The 20311-nt window shown below is 39.4% G+C and overlaps 1 protein-coding gene and 1 long non-coding RNA gene across 13 annotated transcripts in view; one reads left to right on the forward strand and one right to left on the reverse strand.

Moving 5' to 3' along the window:
* Positions 1-1839: 1839 nt before the first annotated feature.
* LOC105841931 (uncharacterized) lies at positions 1840-12406 on the reverse strand. Of its 3 annotated transcripts, none has more exons than XR_009974769.1 (4): positions 12365-12406; positions 11116-11542; positions 2821-8446; positions 1840-2001 (listed from the first exon to the last, which is right to left on the reverse strand). It is a non-coding gene; the product is annotated as an uncharacterized LOC105841931 (long non-coding RNA). The 3 variants fall into 3 exon arrangements; XR_001139788.4 differs by lacking the exon at positions 12365-12406 and adding an exon at positions 12038-12254; XR_009974770.1 differs by lacking the exon at positions 12365-12406 and adding an exon at positions 11749-11830.
* LOC101735795 (MOB kinase activator-like 2) overlaps positions 7076-20311 on the forward strand; it is a 56255-nt gene continuing 43019 nt past the window's right edge. Inside the window, exons 1-2 of one of the 10 annotated variants that reach the window (XM_038015103.2) lie at positions 7081-7217; positions 14106-14133. In XM_038015103.2, the coding sequence (XP_037871031.1) occupies positions 14114-14133 (20 nt within the window). In that variant the 5' untranslated portion in view covers positions 7081-7217; positions 14106-14113. Of the gene's footprint in view, positions 7218-11294; positions 11552-11819; positions 12064-14105; positions 19908-20311 lie in introns of those variants that run through there. The other 9 variants (XM_038015106.2, XM_038015104.2, XM_038015105.2 and 6 more) reach the window with 9 other exon arrangements.

Below are 20311 nucleotides of genomic sequence, written 5' to 3' on the forward strand. Positions count from 1 at the left end.
TTTATCAATTTTTTTCTTTCACTTTTATCACTAACCCACAAAATGACAAAACTAAATACACTATCGATAACGCTTATCGACAACAATAATGAGCATCACTATGCCCGTCCATAAGGCTCGTGAGTGGAAGAGAGCGAAATATTCGCATCACCGCTCCCACTTTTTATGACCCAAACTGCAGCGACAAAATAACTCTACTATAGTAAGACAGATAATTGCCATTAAGAAGTACAGACAAACTTGTGGCTCTGTGTTTGCCTGGGATGGCACTTGGCAAATTATAGTGTGAGTAGTTACAAATAACATCGTAAATGTGGAGTGGGCATTTTGCATTTCTTTATTTTTGAAAAATCATTTTGAGCAATTGGTTAGGTGATATTTTCAATGTAAATATTTTTAGTTAGCAACGTCATCAGATTTGAGCCCCGTGAGCTCACCTACTAGTTAAGGCTACGCTGATATAGCCTCTCAAGGCTATTGGCTTAGGTAGAAAAAAAATCATTTCTGTCAATATTTTTATTATCTGTGTACGATTCAATGTCAGTTATTTCATTGAGTTTTTGGCGGGAACGTGAGGAGTGAAGTTGTGTGATTTGTTTTATTTTGTCTATTTAGTGTTTCTTCGGGTTTAAATGTGTAATAATGGTGGTTTATTAACTGTTTAATATCTGTGAAAGTGCACAAAAGTGGGAAAATGAAACAAAGCCGCTGGACGTAACTTCTTGGGATCCTCCAAAAAGTCCACTGAAAAAATCTTAGTAAATGACCACCATTTTACTGAGATTATATTTCATCCCATATAATCTCATTTCATTTCATTTAATTTTATCCCGTTTGATTAATGTCTCAAATTAATCATCTTCATTTCATTTCACTCCATAATATCATTTTTCATAAAAATATGAATAAAAATTAAAATAAGACATGACTTAAAGATCTCAGTTACCGGGTCATAAAATCCCTTAAAAAAAAGTTATTTCATTTTATTAGTAACCTCAAAACAGCATGAGATACATTTAAAGTTCAAAGATATCAAGGTCACCGTGACGTGACATTTAGCCAAATCGTTATACGCCTATTTCTGCCTTTAAGTAGTAATGCGTTTCGGTTTGAAGGGTGAGTCAGCCGTAACTATACTGAAACCTTAGAACTTATATCTCAAGGTGGGTGGCGCATTTACGTCATAATGTCTATGGGCTCCCGTAACCACATAACACAAGGTGGGCTATGAACTAGTCCAACCATCTAAAATCTAAGCAATAAAAAAAACTGCCCGACCATTCTTACCAAAGGGTTTAAAGTATGATATATTATTTTTATATGTCCGTAACACAAAGAGGTTTACCAAAATCGAATTTCAGGCTCTTAAGTGGCTGTTGATAGAAATATTTAACAGAAGTTCCATGGAATCTATATGGGAGTGTAAAATTTTGTACAAATTTAATATACTAAATCAAAATACCTATGGCGATTCATAATTTATGTCAGAACGACCTGACTGCAGACAATAGCCTAATATTCTTAGGAACTTCTGCACCCTTTCAATATCGTCACTATGGACTCTGTAGTATGGAGACCATACCGGACTTCCATACTCCTCATGATAGTAAAAAAGATAGAGGGCACTTTGTGGCCTCTTGAAGCCCTTAGACGATTTAATCACAAATCCCAGAAGCTGGTTAGCCCTAGTGGTAATGAGGTCGAAAGGAAAGCTTGTCTTCAAAATTAAATAAACAGGTACAAAAGTTTATTGAAATCACAACTTTTTTATGTGCATTCTTATTCTGCATGTTATTCCAACCATCAGATTATACAGGCCAAAATACAAATAAAACAAAATTGTATGTAAAAAATATTTTTTCTTCAAATAATAACATTTAAACTGTTTCTACTACTATTGTTGCTTCTTTGTAGGAACTCATTCTTGTGGAATATTGATCATGTCACTGCACACTGCACTATCTGCCTACTGAAAACTACCATGTTCCAGTACCAAGGGAGCTGAAAATAATTATAAGAACAAGTAAAGGATCAAATAGTATTTCCTAAATAATTACACCTATACCAAATTCTACTCAAATCGAATCTGGCTTTTACCATCTATCTATATATCTATGGATCATTAAGGCTGCAGAAGGTGACTGTTAGAGTGGTTTCTTTCAGGATTGTTTCTTAATAGCAGACCACCCATGGATGGGCTGATGGCTGAGAGATAAAGGGCGAAAGCTCTCACTCAGCTTTGATATTGCAAAAGATCTTGTAATTGGTGTAATTTTAACATTGTTAGGCATGAATTTCTCAATAACAATATGCCTGGCTTACTGTTTAGGCTACTAAAGTGTCAAAATTAGGACTTTTTTCAATAACCTAAAATAAATTATTAATCATCAAGTGAATATAACAGCAATCAATGGGTAAAAAACTATTATTAAGCTTAGAATTACGACCCTATGCTCATCTACATTTTTTTCTCTGGTTTTCTTGTTATTTTATTAGATCGTGCTCTAAAGCAAAACAAACATCTTAGATGAGAGATTTATGTTTTTGAGCTTAATAATGACGATGCACGTAATTTGTGTGTTAAAAATCAAAAACTACTACGGAGAATATATTTACTAGATTTAGTATTTAGAGGCAAGGTTTTCTTCGAAAGATAGACAAACTCGATCGTTGGAAGGTTAGAGGATCACGAAATCGGAAACAGTTAAAAGATTGCCATTATTGGTATTGAAGCTAACCTGTTTTTTTTTAATAATTACACATTTATTACTTATTCAGTTGCGTGTACTGAATGTTAAAGATATTTTGTAAATTATTTACCGATTCTTATAATTGCACACATTATTCCAAACGTTATTACGCTATTGATAGTGTTCTCGCGTGCTTGACGTTTTTCTTCCATCGGATCTACTCTTTCTCCAAAGGGCAATCTGAACATTTTTGCGATTAACTAATTTGCTAGAAACAATTATTTTTCAATTTTATCTATATTGCATTAGAGAATAAATGGAAATAAATAAGTACCTAAGTACCATATGTTTTTTTTAAGGGATTTTATGACCTGGTATCTAAGACCTTTAAGTCATGTCAGGTGTGATTGTTAGTAAATATTTATTATTATTATTTATTAAGTCTTTAGTTTTAATTCTTATTTTTATGAAAAATTTATTAAAAATTATAATACAGAGTGAAATGAAATGAAATGAAGATGATTAATTTGAGACATTAATCAACTGGGATGAAACTAAATGAAAATAGACGATATTGGATGAAAAATAATATCAGTAAAATGGTGGTTATTTACTGAGATTTTTTCAGTGGACTTTTTGGAGGATCCCGAGAAGCTACGTCCAGCAGCTTTGTTTCATTTTCCCACATTTGTGCACTTTCACAGACATACATTTGAGGGAGCTCATATAGAGAGAGTCCCTTCTTTATTTCGCCTTAAAGTCGTGTTTTATATAATTAACACCACAGTTGAAACAATATAAATTTTATTGTTGTAGCGGCATAAACAATTCTAAGTAATTATATTACATTAGTTATTAAACACATTATAAATTATTTTTTACGTTTTAAATATTTGGCGGTAAAAAGGTCCCGTGTCACAGACTATATTCTTTTTCCCACATCTCGTGCGTTCTGGCTTACGCATCATAAAAATGTGCGTTCATAAACGCCACACATTAAACAGTTAATAAACCACCGTTATTACACGTTTCAACCTGAAGAAACACTAAATACACAAAATAAAACAAATCACACAACTTCACTCCTCGCGTTCCCGCTACAAAATTCAGTACCATATGTAAGAAATGTAAGACATAGATTGTACACTTAATATTTGAACACTTGAAAGTATAAATTTTTGGTGTAGCAATCGGTATGAGTCGTGAGTTCTTGACAAAATAGTGGGGGAATGCGCATCGTACACTTACGGTAAAGTTAAATGGATCACTCATGTACCGGTAAAATTGGGCGATTAGGGACAAATTCCAACTTTATGAGCAATTTTAAGGTAGTTGTTGATGTATATAATGCTATATCAGGATCAAAATGATTGAGTCTTGGGGGCATCTTTCTTGTCCAATTTAAAATTATGCAACTAGCATTCCAGTTTAAGCAAAAAATGCAAAAATAGGTGTAATCCCTATTTACCCGGAAATTGCGGTTAATTGGGACGAAATGAGAAATTTGCTAAGGTTGGCACTACTTTTATTTTTATATATAGTTTTAATTTATTTATTTATTTAGTTGCACCAACAAAGTGATCATCAATAAAAAAATATTGAAAAACTGACAAAAGTACATGGTAGATGTCACCTCAATTATAGGTGCAATCGACAGTGCATTAACAACAAAATATATATATAGTGAGCTTTCTTAGAAACGGTTTATATTTCTCCGTTCTTGGTAAATACTTAGGTGCTGATATTTCTATCTGGGTTAAGAGATTAGGTGTGTCGGTTATTCCATTGATTAATCAGATGAATACCCCCACTCTGAACAAATATTAAATATTTTATTATGTATTACTTAGACATTTTTGTCCACCTTGAGATTTCATTGTTCTTGTTACATGTCTGTGCAAAATCGACTTACTTATATTAAATTGCTTATCTATTTCAACTAAAGACTTATTCCCAATTTCATAGGCTTCTATTGCTGTTTTTAATATTAAGGGATCATATCTCAAGGCTTTGCACTCTTTGATACGTACACGCTGATAATATAAATATTTACCAAGCAATAAAATAACACATTGAAAATTTTAAATAAAAGTTCTAGACAAAAACATCATGAATAAACCAGATTTTTACCAACAAATTTAAAAAAATATTGTTATAACTACATAGACAACCCTACAAACCTGTACCTATTTATACTTAGGTCGTTTCCATTTCACGTATTCTCATCCCAATTGACCCCTTTTTCGTTGTTATTTATACCTAAGACGTCCCCAATATCCCCAAAAACAACAGATTTTTACATGTATTTTTATTTAATCAAATACATTAAAACCAATAACAACTGAGACTTACCTTTAATATATATGCTGGTTCAAACACTAAATAACGTTTATAAATCATAGTCGTCTTCTATTATTATCAAATAAATAAAAGAGAGCAAAGTTTCTAACACTAAAATACTTACCACCACAGGAAGTTAAATTGAAACGCGATTTTTTATAAGTTAGCAGCTATTATCATGCATATTCAGAGTTGTTTTCTGAACTTTCAACATTCTACTATTAAACTACAAAAAATGGAAGATTTTGCAACGAATATAAAACTTATATTGAGCGTCGAAAGATTTTCCCGGTTTTTTCCCGATTCCCCTCTCAATCCCTAATCGCCCCATTTTACGGTACTTATTAGAATTTTTTATAATTGAGTTAATTCCGTTCAATTTGGGACTTAAAAATGTATTAGTAATTTTATAATAATGTTGCCCGGGGTTTTGCTAATATTATAGTTAGAAAGAACCCTAATATTAACTGACTTCCAAAACGTTATCAAATCCCGTTTTTTAACTAGAACAGGTATGCTGTCGAGTTTTTACCGATAATTTGCTTTTCCCATAATAATATGATGACGGATATGGAAGAAATTCTCGAATTTATATTATTAAGTTTTAGATTTTAGACGATTTTCATTGATTTCTCTGGTGCCAGAGAAATCATTTGAATAATATAGATACCTAAACCTATTTTTAATTGATAAGCTATTAGAGCAATAAAAATAAAAATTATAATAGAATCTTACACCTACTTTAGATAAGAACTATGGGACTTATAAACGATTCCTTAAGTTATCTTTTCATACGATTTATGATCTATTCAAAGACAAAAAACAAAAAAACCGACTATTATTAAAAAGTTTCAAATAGTATTCGCTCGGCCACCCATCGAAGCAATAAAAAAATAAAATAAAACAGACCCAAAAATGCGTTTCTGCGCATATAAAGGTCAGTTTAGATGGTTGGACGAGCCGACAGCTCAACTGGTGCTAAGTGGTTACTGGAGCCCATAGACATCTACAACGTAAATGCGCCACCCACCTTGAGATATAAGTTCCAAAGTCTGAAGTATAGTTACACGTAGAGCTCACGACTCGTGCCGATTCCTATATAATCACAAAAATTCATTTAGTCTTTGTTATATATAATCTTTGCTAAGATATTATGAAGACTTTTAACGTTGTTTAAGTATCCATTCTTGTAATGTCCCTGTTCATTTTACTTCAGTTCAGGTCCGTTTTAGTTAAATTTACTGTAATATAATTTTATTATCGGCTCTTTATGCTATTTTGTTTCCTTCTAACCATCGTTAATGAGAATCGGTTAATTAAAGTTTCTTGTAACGAGAACGAAAGAAATTCCTGATCGAACTCTCCTATTGAAATTGCACTCCGAATTCTGGGTTTATTAAAGAAAATGAAATCGTCAAATTACTTTTAGTAAATTTAAATGATGAAAAAACAATATTTTGAGAAAGCATTGCACGTGGAAACGAGAAAATTATAAGATTCTAATTCACTTCTTTTTTTTACTTATTTTCCGCTTAAATAAATAAATTAAATAAACAAAATCTACTTTAATTTTTAGCTGTCATGGCTTTTGTTACGAAAATATATGGAGTATATTTCCTTTGCTTGTCATTTGGTTGGTTGAAATAAAAAAATCATTGAATTTGACGGAAGGCTGAGTAACGGTATTTGTTATGACTTTTTCGTTGATTTATGGTTTTTTTCGGAATAAGTCGGAAACGATGCTTGTTTATGAGATTAAAAGAAATCTGTTGTGTTTAAATTTAAAAAAGGACATTTACATCTAGATTGACAGCTTGTAGAGAACTTGCCTAATGAATCATTTCAATTTAAGAATTAAAAATAGGAATAAGAGTTGCGCAACATGGCGAACTCAGACCAGCTGCTGCGGCTAGAGTTGTGATAAAAAGGTATTGATAGGGTTTTGTGACTGCGACACGGTCTAGTTAACTTCAGATCTGAGCTCCTCGGACGAATACAGTTAGATTTGATGCGTCGATTAAAGCAGTAAAGTGTGATGTTACAGTCTGTGATTGTTAGCGGCTAAGGCGCGGACTAGTACAACCAATTACATATTTGGTTAATTGTTTGGAGAGAAAAGTGATATAAATCTACCAAGCTGGAGCGACTACCGGAATATCTGCGTGACACCGTCGACTGGTTCATGGGGTGAGTACATTTGTTTCGAATTTCTATTTCTTAGTGCATTTCAGTAGGTACTTATAATGTTATGTAGATGTGTCATTAAATAACACTAAATTCTGATAACATTCAGGTCTACTTACTTTTAGGTAAATATAGTTAAGGTATAATTATAGGGCATGTTTGCTGAAATGGGAACATTTAGATTTGGTGATAAGATACAAGTTGTAGACAAAGCTATGGCCCACCTTCTATGAAGTGGTTAGTGGAGATCATAAGATTTCACAACAAGGATCTCGCCACCTCGCTTGAACATGCAGTTGAAATATCAATCCTCTATAACAACTTTTCCATCCTTAAAACTTGAATGTGTGAGTGATTCGCAGGATCAATAGGCAGGTTGTTAGTGAGCTGCTGACACTTGGGGCTATTACTGATTTGGAACATTATATACTATGGATATTCCAATATTTATTCCTGAAGATTAACATTATTCAACTATAACGAAAAATATGCTTTGGCTAATCTTACATTCATCTTTTCCTAATTATAACGGAATGTATACTATTTTTGTAGAAAAAACAAAATATCATAGCAGTAATATGAGTACTAGTTAGAAGATTTAAAATATTATACTTTAAAATTTAGGAAATGTGAACCAGTCACAATAAAACTGGATGTAGGTGAAACAGGCCCATCTTACTCCAATCAATATATTTGATAAACAATGTCTTTCTTTTAGCTTATGTAAGTCATAATTTTATAAAAATAAATTCATGACTCAAATTATATACTTACTGTTATTCTGCTTTATGCAAATTTGGTATTCAAATTAAACTTATAATTTTTTTGAATAAATCCTTTTCTTTTTCACAGCTAACATTACTTATCTATGTGTATATAACATATTGTGGTATGCCTTAAATATTGTTACAAGGAAAATGTTGCTCTTTTTACTACATGAATCATGTATCATTGCAATTTACTTTAGTTTATACAGCATATTAGCATTACGACAATATGGTTTCATTAGTAACTAACCAGGTACAGGTTAAAATATGTACGTTTAACAATGACAATATTCATCACTGCCAATCTTATGGAAAATTTAGGCCAAAATATCATCCCATTAAAGCATGCCATACTCACTCAAATATCAGTTTGTTATTGGGTCTATCTTCAGCTCTCTTGAAATCAGAAACAATCCTTTTAATTCTAAGTGTGAATTGAGATTCATAATCCAGCTTCGAATTTTGCTGAAAGTATCATTTTTGGTTAAGGAATATGGTGTTGCTAAGAGCCTTCACCGTCTTCTCGATTATCCTACCTAGGCTTATCTTGATACTTATACAAATATAAGTTTTTAACAATACATGCCAGTGTCCAATCACTTGAGAGCTATCACTACAAACTATTACTAAAGAGATATAATGCCTACTGTATAATGGTGGAGCCTAAAGCCTAAGAAAAGGAATAGCCATGTACACAAAGATATAATTAATATCAGAGAGTTTTACGACACATCAGCTCTAAATGTAACCGGATGTTGAATGTTGGAGCCCACCATCAGCAAATTGAAATTTGTCTGAAATTTGTCATCAAGAAATGTTACTATTTTATTTATTAACTTTTTATTGCTTAGGTGGTTGGACGAGCTCACAGCCCACCTGGTGTTAAGTGGTTACTGGAGCCCATAGACATCCACAACGTAAATGTGCCACCCACCTTGAGATATAAGTTCTAAGGTCTCACGTATAGCTACAACGGCTGCCGCACTCTTCAAACCGAATCGCATTACTGCTTCACGGCAGATATAGGCAGGATGGTGGTACCCACCCGCGCGGACTCACTAGAGGTCCTACCACCAGTGATTACGCAAATTATAATTATGCGGGTTTCTTTTTTATTACACGATGTTATTCCTTTACTGTGGAAGTCAATCGTGAACATTTGTTGAGGCACACAACAGCAGACCTCTATCTTTGTATCGAGTTAGCACATAGTTATTGTCTTTCAGTAATCCAGTAGTGATAATGTCAAGCACCACAATGTATCCTCGTTTACCAATTTCATTATATCCCCTATCAAATTTAAAAATGTTTCTAAAATAGTTTTTGGAAAGGATCCACAGCTTTAGGTGCCAACTTGGTCATGTCCTTGATGTTGCTGATTTCTAGGAGCGACAATAATCATCCACCATCTGCCATTGTACCACCAGCCTGCGCTTGGCTTGCTGCATAATAAATAAAAAAAACATTTCTGTGATGAATTACAAAGGAAAAAGAGAGCTGGGTATGTCTATTGCTGTGGTGTACTGTACAGGTAGGTACTGCTATCCCCTGTAGTAGGCGGCCTATCCCCTGTGAAGGTCATGGGAAGATTGGAGAGGGTTGAAGCCACGTAGCGTGCCGCCAGCCCTAGCGTACTGCACTTGATAAACAACGACAGTTGAAGAGCGACTGGATTGCCTGTATATCGCTTTCCGACCCGACAGACTAGTTCCAATGCAGTAGGGTATTCCAGAACACCAGTGCCACCACCCGGTCGGCCTGTGTAGCCGACGTGGAGTCGTCGATTACACCGGCTGGCCGTACTTAGGTGGGCCGCGAGTCTGGTTACAGTTCTATCTGCAGTAACCCTTTCTACCTCTCCCGGGCTCTGTCTTGGGCGGGGATCAGACGCTTGGGCGAGAGTGTAGTATATTCGTGTAGTGGGTGGCCGCTATCACCTTGGCGGTCTCACCTTTGGAAGGTAACGACAAAGGGAAAGTCTTCCACCGAGCGGTTGAATTTATTTGGTAGACCGACGGTCTAAATGTTGGTCTTAGTAGGCAAGTAAGCACGAAAAACTCGTGAGTGAGATTTAGGCTTCTGTCAAATATATCTAGTGTTCTATGATGGCGACCGCCACACATAAACCTCATAAGTGGTTCCACCTCGGCCAAAAAAAACCACCATCTTGTATATTGTATGTATATTCTCATATAACCGGAGAATATTACTACTATCGAATGATGAGAAAGTAAGTAGCAGTAGTAACCGTAAGCTGAGACTCAGGATCTGTATCTAATGATCAACAGCCAGAATATAGTCCATTCCTATATATCGTGGAGACTGAGTGGATATGCTCTATCTTCTATTGATTAACGATTGTGTAACGATCAAAAGTTCCATTTCCTATTTATTGAAACCATTAAATCTTTTCCATAGCTCTAAACAAATGATAAATGGAGTTGACAAACAGCGGTGGCACTGAACTGTGTTGTCCGGGTCTGTTTATAAACAGATATCTGCTTAATTCAATTCAATTCAAATTCAAAATCATTTATTGCAACTTAGATGTCGGTATGACACACTTGTTGAATGTCAAAATATAAATAACAATGTTAACTCTACCACCGGTTCCAAAAAAAACCACAGTCCTCCACTTAATGTGGAGTGACATGGAGTGATAACCCGATGTCTTGTCTTGAGATTCCCATTGAACAACGTGTAAGTAAGACGATAGTAGTCGCCGTATTATAGCTTAAACCGTAAGCTGACTATTCTGACGTGAAGCACGCACGTGTTTCGGTTCGATGAGTGGAGCAGACGTTATATAAAACAGATATATATATAGTTATAACTCTGCCATTGGTGATGTATATAGGCTCTCACTTAACACCAAGTGTGCCGTGAGCTCGTCCAAAAAAACAACAGCCGAGCTCTTCCCAATATTGTTTACACAAACTGGATTGAAAAAAAAAACCCACAAGCTGTTCTTCATGCTTTCACTTTTTATTTCTAGACTAGATTCAGTCATCAAGGGATCCTATAATGTAGATGGCTGGTCAGGTGTGAGATGCTTCGCAGCTTTGTTGCTCACTTTGAAGCTTTGTTACAACTTTGATATGGATAGTTTGAATCGGAGGCCGATGGCGACTCACCTGAGCTGATAAAGCGTGATGTCACCGCGCAGGCGGCGCCGACGCGTCCTCCCGCCGCCGCTGCCGTCGTCGTCAGTCGTCCGCGGCGCGCAAACGCGAGCGCCGTTTTTGCGATTGTGTGTGCAAGGTCGCGCAACACTGTCTCGAGCCTCGACAGTGACTCGGCGTGAGTGTCGTGCATGGTGCTGAAGGCGCGACCGTACAGCATGAGCGAGGCCGAGGGCGGCGAGGAAGGCTCCGGCCGGCGCTGGCCCGTGGGCATCTTGCGTCGCAGCGGGGTCCGGGCCGCCCGCCGCGTGCTGCACGTCAAGTACCGGAGCGTGCCGCCCTCGCCCCCCACGCCGCCCGACATCGACGACACCGTCTCCTGTTTCTGCAGGTGTGTCACTCCTCCACCGGGCCTCGTCTCCCGCGTCTCGTCGCTCGTCTGGAAACGGTATTCACACGTTTGTATCCTTAGTGCGCACCGGTCGCATCGAGCTCGTGCCGACTCGAGCCGCTGAGCTGTTCCGTACAGAACTTAGTTTTATAACGTGAACAGGATCCGGCGGAGCGTGTCCGCATCGCGCCGCCGGCCATGTTTCTTTCTTATATAAGTGATTAATGTTGTCGGTCGATAATAAGCGGTCACACCGGTTTTGTAGTTGTTGTTGTTGTTGTTGTTTCCGTGTTGTTGACGTATTTCGGGCCCGATAACTGCGACCCACTTGCTGTTCGAGCGCACAGAGCGCACGGAGCTCGCTTATCGTACGTTATCGCTACACCTGTGTGACGTCAAGGCAAAAAACCTCGCCGCGCGTGTGCTTCGCTCCTGAATACAGGTTTATAAGAACGATAGTTTCCATAATGGTTTCAGTATCGGTATCAGTCATTTCGAATGTTATCAAAATGCACCTGGTAAATTGTCCTGCTCCACATTTACCAGGATAATTTGGGTGCAGGTGCGTAGTAAGTATTATGTCGTTCTGATGTTATTGGTCAGCCTTGCGCTCGAAAACCGTGACACTGGCATGTTGTATAGGACTGAAACGGGGAGTGTGCGTAGCTAGCTAGCAGTGATTGCTCCCACTTGACTCCGGCGCACTCCGCACTAATTGTGGCGACGCACACACACCCAACACTCGTGTGTACGGCGGACGGCTCCTACGCAACCAGCACGCCATGCGCCACTCACTGTGTCCTCGAGGAAAACATGTTTGCGCGACGTTTCAAAGTTCACTATAAAACTTTATTTACCCAAAATACTAACTTATTAATAAACGAACTGGTCACGATATCCTCCCATGTTGTTAGACTGAACCAGCGGCGCGGCGTTAACCGCATTTTCAATGTTTCGTTTTTTCAAATCCAAACGTGGCGTGGATGATTTCATTTCGCTATAGAATAGCGCCTAACGACAGCGGGAATTTCTTGTTTCGGAAAACCCAATTAAATTTAACACTATAAGTGTTTATAACTATAATAAACGAGTTTCATATTGGCCGATTGGAACAAAAGCTATTAGGAGAGCCTCACTTCAGGAATGTATCACCTGAAGTACGATTGGAAGTCAAAAGCTTACAAGAGTGGCTGGTAGTGGCGCGGCGGCGCAGCCGATTTCCCACCCGCCACGCTTTTTTTTTACAAAAATATTATTTGCTATTATTGATTAGTTGAATTTTCTACTTATAAAGGCGTGTTTTTAAGTTATTTAAACTTTATGATTTATTGAATATGGTATTACAATTAAACATCAACATGTCAATAATAAGCTGTTAACATGTACTTATTACCGTCCTGATGTCATTAGTTACCATCGCCACGTGCGTAGAGCACCTCTGTCCGCCGGCCTTCGATGGTAACTGTGCCACGTCACGGCGCTTGCTTGTTGTTTGGTGACAATAATGATCCTAATTGCAAGACCTGGTTTACATTACACAAATATTACATTACATTTATTTTAAGTAATTTCACTTATTTTGGGTCTTAATGACATGGCTTTGACCTTCCTGAACTGTTAAATGTTCTGAATCTCTATAAGTCTATAATCTTTTTTGAAGAGACCATCCCCGGATTCTTACTTACCTATATCCAGTTAGATCTTACTGGGGCGATAACGTTAGCTTTGGACAATATCTACATATTTCCGTTCCGACATCTATATGAGACATATACTCGTATATGAGAGAGAGGATGAGTGAGTGTGCGTTGCGGCGCAGGCGACAACTGGAGCGTGATGCGGATCTGCGGACCCACTGCCCCGGCTAGGCGGCTCGCCCGATATTATTGTTCCTATCCTCCACTTCCACCATTGTTTTACATATTTGTATCGTATTAATAATAAGTGAATTTTGTTCTACAATGGTTGTCCCACCTCTGTAACCGGCACGCGTGATTGGCTCTCAGCAGATGTAGGCATGTCTGTGATGCCTACTCGTCGCAGCTCGCAGTAGCTGCTCGGGGTGTCCCAAATAGCGCATCGCAGTCTAGTATCTAATACTTAATTGGACCTCTCACTCACCACTTGCCACTTGTATTCTAGAAGTTACATAATCATTCGTCACGTTTTCACATCAATTCGACTAATCTGAAGTATCTCGAATAATTTTTAATCGTATATTCGTCACTTCTTTTTCTAATAGTAATCTAATTTCGTAATGAAAATACCTATTTTAAGCTCACGAATAACTTCGACGATGAAGGAATAACTAATTTATGTGTATTGTCAATGGAAGGAATAACATCGAGTAATAAAAATAAAACATGCAATAATTAAAACGAGTGTAATTACTATACAACGAGGCGGGTGACAGTATCCACGTTGTGATGTCCTTGGGCTCCGGTAGCCAATTATCCCTAGGTAGGCCGTCAGCTGGAGAACTTCGTGGAGGCAGTAGGGCTATAGCAAGCACGTAGGTCGCTCGACAAAGGTCACGTTTCAGAGCCGTCCTAAGTGTATCGTGCAGCGTGCTCGCGGTGCAAGTTCAATAACATGTTGTTGTTTGTTCCAGGTGAGTGTATGCTCGCTCGCTCGCCACAGTAAGTGTGACATAGTGTAAGGCGCATGCCGCCCCCCCGCCCGCTTCCAGCCGCGTAACGAGTCCGAGAGCGAGTGACGTCACGGCCGTCCGGAGCGCGACAATACAATACAAACACATTAACTAACACGCTCCTCCTAACAAACTGCCAAATTCGTTTTGTAAGCGTCGACATCTCTGTGCGCTGTACCGGCTGCGCGGCTGTACGCTGCGCGGCTGCACGCTGCACGGAGACCGGGAAGGCGCCACCGCCACCGCGTCACTCGACTCTCGTACCGACTCACAACAATATACACGACCGTCTACAATCTACGTTTGGAAGCACACCTGCTTTTATACAATAAAGAACATCGCGACACTCTGTATGTACTGAATAAGTGTATAGAAATGTTTATTAAATTGGATTATTATACCACATGTTCAAGTTTTAGGAAATTCTTTAATTTTGACGAAACACGTGTTTATAACTTAATCCGGCTGCATTTATTTTTATGCAATGGTGTAGTATTATTGAATATATTTGATAATTTTCAATTTTTAGGACCGTATTTAGTCGCATTTGAGCACGCGAAGGTTGTGATATTAATATTGTCTGTATTAGGAAGATTTCCCTTACTGCTTTGCCCGTACCTTTTCTTCTGAAAATGGCAAAACGCAAGCAAATCACACTAGAACAACGAAGCGCTATTTGTACACTACGCGAGGAGGATACAGTCAACGTCAAATCGGCAAAAGAAAAATTAGATTAGAATGAGGCGCATAAAAACTGGACCATAGTTCAATGGCAAAATGTCACTTATAATTTTGAAGTCCAGTAGATGCATGTTTGTCCGCCGGTCACAAGGAGAGAGGCCTTTGGAAGCACGTACAGCACCTACCATCAAACACGGTGGCGGTCATGTCAGGGATTGGGCGAGTTTTGGCAACAATAAGCCCGGAACTACTGATGAAGATGAAGAAGATAACCGGAAAACTCAATAAATAAGGGTATTTGAATTCTCAAAGATGCCGCCATACCCAGTGGACTAAATCACATGGGTCCTGAATTAACTTTGTAACAAGGTGCGGTCTTAAGCGGTCGTCGAAGCTTTGTCAGAACTTTCTGAACAAGAAAACACGATGAAAATATTTTAAAAATTATGCAATCTCAATGACCTGACCTTTCTCGAATTGTCCCAGTGAAATTTCCTTCTTCTGAAATTTCTCATATAGAACTTGTTTGGGAAGAACTCGACAGAAGTTAAATGGAAATGGAAAAGTGCAGAATATTTCAAGAAATTATTGAACATATTGCCTAGAACATGCGAGAAGATAATAAACGACAAAGTGAATATTCATATAATGTGTTAAATTCTTATTTTGTTTATATTCGTTTTTGTTTCATTTTTAATTTGAAATTAAAATTAATAGAAATTGTGGGCATTTTTGTCTTTTATTAGATTTTACCTGTAAACGACCACCACCACCAGTGTTTACACCAGTAAAATCTCAATATTTTGATAAATGAATAACGCCGATCGGGTGTCGTGAGTGTTCTGAAATGGTTCACGTAATGTACAGACCGCAAAATATAAACCACGAAGTTTTATGTTGAAATTATTGTCTTTGTAGAAATATTAAATAATATTTAGCAACGCGGGCGAGCCTCGCCTTGCCGTGACGTGACGCGAGGCGCTTTTGTCACGCATCAAACCATCGCAACCTCTCAAGGTTCATGAGCGCCTGGTAAACGAGCACTCAACAGGACAAAACATACTAATATATTTAACGATATTATTCTTATACACGCCAATATAACTATTTTAAGTATTATTAACCTTCAACAAATTATCGCAGTTCTGAGAATGATCATTGCCGGATTAGAATAATATATTAGAATGTTTTGTTTGCCGCTAATTTTTAGCTTATATAACTCCGAATATTCCCGCCGTTAAAATATTTTGGATCCATTGTATAAAATATTTCAGTACTACGACTATAGTGCTGGTGTGAAGCCAGCATTATTTGCCTAGAGGTAATCCGTAGCGTGTGGCGTGGCGACTATGGCTTACACAACAATTACAAGTAATCGCTTAGTTTCTTTGTTTAATTTCCTACTGAGACATACAAACATACAAGTCAGCTGATGTGGCCGCCGGCGCTCATATACTTCAGCTATGCAAGGCTACAGCCACGGTACTGCTAGCCGCACACAAACTCAACTCTTTTCAACCTTAATTGATGAAGGTATGTGTGGGGGAAGCTGTGGGTAACGTAACGCTCATGAAACACCGTGGAGAGGTGTTTATTCCCGGGTCGGGCTGCCTACGATTTCGCCTTGGCCTACGGCCTCTCCCAGCTGGTGACACAGCCCACCCGTGTCCCAGATATTGAGGGGCACGAGCCTTCTCTGTTGGACCTTCTGCTGACCACCGATCCAGCCGGATACAGTGTGGTGGTCGACGCTCCACTTGGATCGTCTGATCACTGCCTTATCCGTGCTGCCACACCACTCTCTCGTCCTAGTCGTCGAACGACGACCAGGTATCGAAGAGTTTGGCAGTATTTGTCAGCAGATTGGGATGGATTGCGTGAGTTTTACGCATCCTACCCATGGGGGCGGTTCTGCTTTTCCTCTGCTGATCCTGACGTCTGTGCGGACCGTCTTAAAGACGTGGTGCTCCAGGGGATGGAATTGTTTATCCCCTCCTCTGAAGTGCCCGTTGGGGGTCGCAGCAGACCCTGGTATAACAATGCCAGCAGGGATGCTGCACACCTCAAGCGGTCCGCATACGTTGCATGGGATGATGCTAGGAGACGTCGGGATCCTAACATCTCAGAGGAAAGGCGGAAATATAACGCCGCTTCCAGGTCCTACAAGAAGGTTATTGCCAGGGCGAAATCGGAGCACGTTGCTAGAATTGGCGAGCGACTGAAGAGCTATCCCTCTGGGAGCCGTGCTTTTTGGTCGCTCGCCAAAGCTGCAGAAGGTAACTTTTGCAGGTCTAGTCTCCCACCACTACGCAAGCCCGATGACAGTCTGGCCCATAGTGCGAAAGAGAAGGCTGACCTTCTGGTCAAACTCTTCGCCTCGAACTCGACTGTGGACGACGGGGGTGCCACACCACCGAACATCCTCCGGTGTGATAGTTCCCTGCCGGAGATCTGCTTTACACAGTGTGCAGTCAGGCGGGAACTCCGACTCCTGGACGTCCATAAGTCGAGTGGGCCAGACGGCATTCCTGCAGTGGTTCTAAAAAAGTGTGCCCCTGAGCTGACGCCTGCGCTAACGCGTTTGTATCGCCTCTCTTATTGCGCTAACAGGGTTCCGTCTTCATGGAAGACCGCCCACGTCCACCCTATCCCCAAGAAGGGTGACCGGTCGGACCCATCGAGCTATAGGCCTATCGCGATAACTTCCTTGCTTTCCAAGGTGATGGAGCGAATAATTAATATACAACTCCTGAAGTATCTGGAGGATCGCCAGCTGATCAGTGACCGACAGTACGGTTTCCGTCACGGTCGCTCAGCTGGCGATCTTCTTGTATACCTTACTCACAGGTGGGCTGAAGCCTTGGAGAGCAAGGGCGAGGCACTTGCTGTGAGCCTTGATATCGCGAAGGCCTTCGACAGGGTCTGGCATAGGGCACTTCTGTCGAAGCTACCATCTTACGGAATCCCCGAGGGTCTCTGCAAGTGGATCGCTAGCTTTCTGGATGGGCGGAACATCACGGTCGTTGTAGACGGTGATTGTTCTGATACCATGACCATTAACGCTGGCGTTCCACAAGGTTCGGTGCTCTCCCCCACGCTTTTCATCCTGTATATCAATGACATGCTGTCTATTGATGGCATGCATTGCTATGCGGATGACAGCACGGGGGATGCGCGATATATCGGCCATCAGAGTCTCTCTCGAAGCGTGGTGCAAGAGAGACGATCAAAACTTGTGTCTGAAGTGGAGAACTCTCTGGGGCGAGTCTCCAAATGCGGCAACCCGTTAAAGACACAAGTTTGCGCGTTCACTGCGAAAAAGGACCCCTTTGTCATGGCGCCGCAATTCCAAGGAATATCCCTGCAACCTTCCGAGAGTATTGGGATACTTGGGGTCGACATTTCGAGCGATGTCCAGTTTCGGAGTCATTTGGAAGGCAAAGCCAAGTTGGCGTCCAAAATGCTGGGAGTTCTCAACAGAGCGAAGCGGTACTTCACGCCTGGACAAAGGCTTTTGCTTTATAAAGCACAAGTCCGGCCTCGCGTGGAGTACTGCTCCCATCTCTGGGCCGGGGCTCCCAAATACCAGCTTCTTCCATTTGACTCCATACAGAGGAGGGCCGTTCGGATTGTCGATAATCCCATTCTCACGGATCGTTTGGAGCCTCTGGGTCTGCGGAAGGACTTCGGTTCCCTCTGTATTTTGTACCGTATGTTCCATGGGGAGTGCTCTGAGGAATTGTTCGAGATTATACCGGCATCTCGTTTTTACCATCGCACCGCCCGCCACCGGATTAGAGTTCATCCATACTACCTGGAGCCACTGCGGTCATCCACAGTGCGTTTCCAGAGATCTTTTTTGCCACGTACCATCCGGCTATGGAATGAGCTCCCCTCCACGGTGTTTCCCGAGCGCTATGACATGTCCTTCTTCAAACGAGGCTTGTGGAGAGTATTAAACGGTAGGCAGCGGCTTGGCTCTGCCCCTGGCATTGCTGAAGTCCATGGGCGACGGTAACCACTCACCATCAGGTGGGCCGTATGCTCGTCTGCCTACAAGGGCAATTAAAAAAAAAAAAAAAAAAAAAAAAAACCTGGAAGGGAAGATTTGGTTTCATGGTGGAAGAGTTACTCTATTCTGGTGAAGCATACTGCGATGCTAAAAGGGAGATGAACGGAGAAGGAGATCTCAGTCTATGAGATGGTAATTATTTGTAAAATTTGAAAGGACCTCTTTTTTATGGAGTCAAATATAAAAAAAAAACATGAATGTGAATGGGAGCAGCGTGCCTGTGCTTCGTAAACGGAACACTTTGTCTCGTCACTTTCAACTAAGACAGGGTTGTGATTTCCCGTTTCTCGTTATTCATCATTATAGACGTTTTCCGAACAGAGTCCGCGTCCGTGGCTCGCCTTGACCTAGTACTCAGTACTGGGTCGTTTCATTGCCAGCTCAAAACGGGGAAAAGTGTCCTCGGAATTTCCGCCTCATCAAATAATGATCGTTTTCAAACAAACATCGAACACTGAAAGCCTTGAATTCGCAGTGATGTGCGAGCGACATCTCACCAAAGTAAACGAAAAACCTCATCTTTTTTATTTTGTTATTTTTAATAATTGTATAAACATACATCTAGTCATTATTAAACGCGATCAACTGAAAGTTGTAGCTAGTGAAGTTCACAAGTACTTTATAGTTTGACTTTTCACTTTGCAATAGTTTATTTCAACGCTCACACAAATAAAAACAGAAATTTTAACTTGACAAATAAACTTAAAAATGAGATCGCGTGATATTGAGACGTGGCGGCCGAGTTGAAATTGCGCATGCGTTCGCCGTCAGATCCTGGCTCGACTGGTCGCCAGTGTTGCCGTTACGCCCGCCAAGTTTGTGGCTACATCAAAAAAGAAAAGATGCTAGAATTGAAATAAATTTACCTAAAAGGTTCTAAAAGTTTTGGAATTACTTTATCCCTTAATTTAGTAATTATATAACTTTGATGTAAAAAAAATGTGGGATAAATTAATGAAATAAAACAAATTCAATGGTATTATTAAATATTTAATAAAAATAGTTACAGTTTATTAATTCACCTATCATTAATTATCATCACCATAAAATATTTGTTTTAATAAATTTAGCAAAAAATTACATTGATCGTTTTTGTAACTTTTGTTATGACTTCAGGTGGCAAAGCATAATTATGGCAAAACTTTTTCAATACTTTGAGTTGATTTCGAATCATAATTATAGAGTTGAGTGTTAATGTAGACAGCCTATTTCTTAATTTAGTTTTTACTGTTTTCATCCCGCTAAAAAGCCTTTCTACTTCCGCATGAGAGTGAGGAAGAGATAATACAGCAATAGCTAGATCAGCTATTTCTTTGAATGTATTAACTCCTGCTGCATTCTTGTATTTTAATACATGAGCCCAGAACTTAACACTGTCCCCTGAAGTTTCCCATGCTGTGAAATGAATAACTCC

This window comes from Bombyx mori, chromosome 13 (genome assembly GCF_030269925.1).
Source record: "Bombyx mori chromosome 13, ASM3026992v2".
NCBI lineage: Eukaryota > Metazoa > Arthropoda > Insecta > Lepidoptera > Bombycidae > Bombyx > Bombyx mori.